This window comes from Manis pentadactyla, chromosome X, assembly GCF_030020395.1.
Source record: "Manis pentadactyla isolate mManPen7 chromosome X, mManPen7.hap1, whole genome shotgun sequence".
Taxonomy (NCBI): domain Eukaryota; kingdom Metazoa; phylum Chordata; class Mammalia; order Pholidota; family Manidae; genus Manis; species Manis pentadactyla.
Window position 1 is genome coordinate 103,426,238 of NC_080038.1, and position 5,830 is coordinate 103,432,067.

A 5,830-nucleotide genomic window follows, 5' to 3' on the forward strand; every position below is an offset into this window, starting at 1 on the left:
ATGTACAATGACCTGAGAATTCTGCAAAGTGACTCCTCCCTGATGCTGAGTGAGTACTGGGACCAGCAGCAGTTCAGTAGTGGTAATGATGAGCATGAGAAATTACTAATGGAGAGCTCACATTGTATGTGGGGAATCTTTCCTTTTAAACAACTGAAGAGCAAATACATGAGCTCTTCAGTAGCTGTGGTGATGTCAGGAATACATGTATGGGTATGGATAGAATAAAGAAAACAGCAGGTGGTTTCTGTTTTGTAGAATACCATTACAGAGCTGATGCTGAAAATGCCATGTGGTTCCTAAATGGGACCTTCCTAGGTGACCGTATTATCCACACTGATTGGTATCCAGGTTTTAGAGGGGGCAGACAGTATGACCACGGCCATTCTGGGAGCCAGGTAGAAGATGAGTTTTGTGAAGACTTTGATAATGGTAGGGGAGACTTTGGAAAACAGGTTCAGGCCTGTAAAAGGAGAGTAATCCACTAGTGAAAACCCTGTAGCTCTATTCCCTCAAAAAATCCTTTAAAGAACAAAACCAGTTTCAGCAAATAGCCCATTTTGTTGCAAGTTTAAATTATTTTTTGTGCTCCGCCAAAACCTTATTGATGTATTTTTCTTTCTTAAACATTTTTAAATGGCACAAACAAAAGCATTTTTTGTTCTTTTCTTAATTTTGAAGCTGGTTGTCAGATTACTAGTTTGACCATCAGGTGGCAGAAAGTGACATGTTCTTCAGGAATAAATTATGTATGTAAGATCTGAGTCAACCATAGCAAAACTTCTCCTTTCAGAAAGACTTCAGTTGAAGTTTATGACTTTGTGCCCAGAGCCCCAAATTATCATTTTTCAGAACTTGCATGAAATAAGGTTAAATAGATTTTTTTAAATTATCAAAACAATACAAATACATTATTTCAAAACTAAAAAAATTTTTGAAAAGTTTATAATGAAAACAAAAATCCTCCTGCCCCACCTCTTCCTACCCCAGGCCTTTTCTCTGGGCAATAATTTTTCATTTGTTTGTAGTTTTTAAGTTTCTTTCTTGGCAGTTTCCTCCATATTTCTAAATAACATGACTGGTTTAAGAATCCAGGCTTAAGCTAATCAGAGGTTGACAATTCTGTGATGATAGTTGTTATTAACTTCAAATGTGGACAATGATCAGTGGGGACTCCAGTAAGATTGAAATGAAGGATTTTCAGTTTATGCTCAAAGGAAAGATTGTCTCTCTCCTTCCCACTGTGTGAATAAGCATGTATATAGTGATTGCTAAAAGCAGCCTTCTTACAACTACAGGAGAAACCAGCCCTAGGATGAATTAGACACTTTAGGTGGTGAGAAGAAGGGCCAAATAAACTGTGTCCTTCATGAAATTATCTAGCTGCCAAATTAACTTATTTGGCAGCACACTCCTCTATGTCTGGAGACCTATTATGTGAGATAATGCATTATTTTATCATGTGAACCAACTTGTTAACATGCACTTGAAAGCACGCTGATACTACATAGTTTTTCTTAATTTCATTCTTGTGTGAAGGATTTAAATTCCTCCCTCCTGAGACCAAGCATACATCTTCAGGGTTCATGGCCTTTAATCAGGAAAGTTAGATAAAATCGCCTGCTTACCCCTGACTCCTTTGCCCTTGACCTGAGGTCATCCTCTCTGATCAGTAGCATTCTTTTCTGAATAGAGAAGGAAAGGGAATGTCAATTTTTATGGAATGACTGATTATATCCTGGGCTGGGCACTTTGCTAGAATCTTTAAAACACAATCTCATTTACTCTTAACAACTCTGTACCTATTACATAGGAAGGAAATAGGATCAAACAGGTAAGGTCACCAACTAGTAAGTGGCAGAGCTGGGGTTCAAACCAAGGAAGTTTATGTCAAACTGGTGCCCTTAATCAAGGTACTCTATTGTCTCTTTCCCTTACCTTCACTCAGGCCACTAGGTCCAAACCTGTCTTTGATGCTCTTTTTTCTTAGGAAATTATCCCACTGACTACATCGTATCTGAGTTCTCTCTCCCCCAAGCAAGCTTCTCAAGTGTGTTCTTTTTTGTTTTGATATTTAGGATCACTCCACATCTAATGCCACCCAGCCATATTTATCTTTACTCTCTATACTCTCTAGGAGAATAAAGGAGCATCTGACATGCATTTCTGCCTAATTTACATACTTTGCATGCAGCAATGGAGTTGCTAACTTTTTTAGCATTTCCCCTTTGCAGCTTCTTTAAAATAGAAAAAAACGTGTTTTTTTTTGAAGCAGAGTAAAAGTTTTATTTAAAGTTACTTAAAGAGAGAAAAATTGCAGGCGACCTCAAGGAGGAGAGGCGCCCTGAAAGGTTGGAGAGAGAAAGTTTAAGATTAGAAGGTTAGAAAGTGCGGGTGACCCCAAAGAGAGGTGCGCCTAGGAAAAAACTTTTTAAAGTCATGGGAATAAAATTTTGTTTTTAATCAGAGAATGTTTCTGTAGTATACCTTGGCATATCTCTCAACTACTCCTCTTGGCTCCCCACATGGATTGCTCCCAAAGCTGCCTTTTCCTAGGCTCAGAAAAAGCATTTAACAATGTCTTGTGAAGTATACTTTTGGTTATGGCTAGAAGACTCTTCCAGTAGTTCTTGCAATATGCCCATTCTTCAGAATCTTGCTGGATATATCAATAGAAAAAAGGATTAAAAATCACATGACCATCTCAATTGACACAGAAAAAAAAACATTTGAAAAAGTTCAACACCTATTCATGATAAAAATGCTCAACAAACTTGGAATACAACAGAACTTCCTCACTCTGATAAAAGGCATCTATGAAAACCTCACAGCTAATATCATAGTCAAGCTGAAAGACTGACAGCTTTTCCTGTAAGACCAGGAACAAAACACTTTTATTCAATATTGTATTGGAGATCTCAAGCTAGGACAATTAGGCAAGAAAATGAAATAAAAAACATCTATATGGGAAAAGAATAAGTGAAAATATATTATTTGCAGGTGGCATGATCTGGTATAATAAAATTCTAAGGCGTCCATAAGAAGGAATTATTAGAGCTATAAAATAGTTCAGCAAAGTTGCAGGATACAAAATCAATATACAAAAAATCAATTTCACTTCTATGAACTAACTAGCAATAAAAAATTCAAAATGAAATTTAAAAAGCAATTACACTTACAATAACATCAAAAAGAATAACATGAAAATTATAACAAAAAAAGCCCCAAATTTGTACTCTGAAAACTACAAAACATTGTCGAAAGAAATTAAAGAAGACTAAAATAAATGGAAGGATACTCCTGTGGTCATGGATTGGAAAACTTCTTAGTATTGTTAAGAAGGAACTATCCCCCAAACTGATCTATAGATTCAATGCCTTTCCTATCAAAAGCTTAGGTAGCTTTTTTGGTAGAAACTGACAAGTTGATCCAAAAATTCATATGGAAATGTAATATAATAGCCAGAATAATCTGGAAAGAGAACAAAGTTGGAAGACACACTTCATGATTTCCAAATTTACTACAAAGCTATAGTGAGCAAGACAGTGTTATTCTGAAATAAGGATGTACATGTAGATTGATGGAATAGAATTGAGAGGCCAGAAGTAAACTCTCACATTTATGGTCAGATTATTTTTGGCAAGGGTACCAAGACAATTCAATGGAGAAAGAATAGCTTTTTAAACAAGGTGCTGGGACAACTGGATATCCACAGGCAAAAGAATGAAGTTGGACCCATACCACATACCATATACAAAAATTAACTAAAAATGGATAAAGGCATAAAGAGCTAAAGCTATTAAAATCTTAGAAGAAAAGATAGACATAAATCTTCAAGACCTCAGGTTAGGCAATGGTTTCTTAGATATGACACAAACAACCGAAGAAAAAATAGATAACTTGGATATCATCAAAATTAAAACATTCATGCTTCAGAGGACACCATCAAGGAAGTAGAAAGACAATCCACATAATGAGAAAATGTTTTTGTAAATCATATATCTGATAAGGAACTTGTATCTAGAATAAAGAATTCTTACAATTTCAAAATAAAAAAACAATAGAATTTTAAAATGGGCAAAGGATTTGAATAGATATTTCTTCAAAGAAGAATTACACATGGTTAATAAGCACATGAAAAGATGCTCAGCATCATTAACCATCAGAAAACACAAAACAAAAGCACAGTGAGACACTTCTTCTTAAACACTAGGATAACTATAACCAAATACTCAGATAAGAACCAGCATTGGTGAGGATGTAGAGAAGTTGGAACCTTCATACATTGCTGATGGGAATATAAAGTGGTGCAGCTGCTTTGGAAATAGTCTGGCAGTTCTTGGAATGTTAAACATAGAGTTGTCATTTGACCCAGTAATTCTACTCTTAAGTATACACCCAAGAGAAATGAAAACATATGTTCACACAAAAACTTACATGCAAAAGATCATAGCACCCCAATTCATAATAGCCTAAAAGTGGAAACAACCCAAATGTCCACCTAGTGATTAATGGGTAAAGAAAAGGTGGTATAGCCATACAGTGGAATATTATTTGGCTATAAAAAGGAATAAAGTATTGATGATAAATGTTATAACATGGGTGAACTTTGAACACATTATGCTGTGAAAGAAACCAGTCAAAAAGGATCACAGATTGCATGATTCCACTTATATGAAATATCCACAGTAGGTAAATCCACAGACAGAAAGTAGATTAATAGTTGCCAGGATCCAGGGAGGCTGGGGAGAGTGATCATAAGTGGTAATCAAGTTTCTTTTTGGGATGGTGGAAATGTCCTAAAATTGATTGTAGTGATGGTTGCAGAACTCTGTGAATATACTAAAAGATTTAAATGGAAGATTTGTAGGGCATGTGGCATATCTCAATAAATCTGTTAAAAATGACACTAAATAAAAAGCTTGTTGAAGGTGGGCTCAGATAGGGAGAGTCAAGTTATTCTATTTTATCTGTGTCTCTCCTGGTAATATTGAAAAGTTCTTACATAAGATTTGCCTTTTCCACAACCCTACTTTCACTTCTAAACCATCTTCTTTCAATTTGTCTTCCTTGATGTGTTTTCCTATGGTGCTAGCACAGCCAACACCTTCCTTTGTAGGGCGGGGGGCTGTATATTTTAGTCAGGTATTTGGATTCTTTGTTGTATCCTATCCTAAAAGAGCTCTGTCTTTGTCCAGGCAAGGATAGGGCACTGGGCCAATTTCTGATCTCAAATCAGAGATAACTGGAAAGAATACATAATGCTACCTTTAAGTCACCTCCTCTCTGAAAGACAGTTTTCTCTGTCCAATTGATGCTCTTGGATTTTTTTTGTATCTGGTCAATGAAATTTTCATCCTCATTGATTTTCCAGATTAAAAAAATTTTCCCTGGAACTTTCACTTGCTATCTCCAAGTGGGTATTAATTGGACACAAGGTACAAATTAATAAGTTGAAAATTGCCTGGCATCTCATCTCATATGATCTTCCCCAAACCTCCGTAATGAGATAACCCATGCTTTCCTATAAGAAAACTCATTGATTTATTATGTATGTTCATTGGCTGTTGGCAGATAGGACCTGCAGTTAAAATTTGTTTAAGGCTTACCAAGAAATCAGAGAAATAAAAAGGATGGAAAACCAGTGAGTCAGAAATCCTTTAATATGCACTAAATATTTGGAAATAAAGAGTTTCACTATACTTTTTTGTTTCCACTATTTTTGAACTCATATTCATTAAATAAATGACTATTGAGTATCAACTATGTGCCAGCCACTGTACAGGGCTTGGGAATATAGCAATGAACAAAATGGACAAAAATTCCTGCA

General features: G+C 35.7%; 1 protein-coding gene across 1 annotated transcript; it reads left to right on the forward strand.

Moving 5' to 3' along the window:
• NCBP2L (nuclear cap binding protein subunit 2 like) lies at nucleotides 1-488 on the forward strand. The gene is given in 2 exon segments (XM_036925009.2): nucleotides 1-115; nucleotides 118-488. Coding segments are annotated over 2 exon segments (486 nt in total).
• The last annotated feature ends 5,342 nt before the right edge of the window (nucleotides 489-5,830 follow it).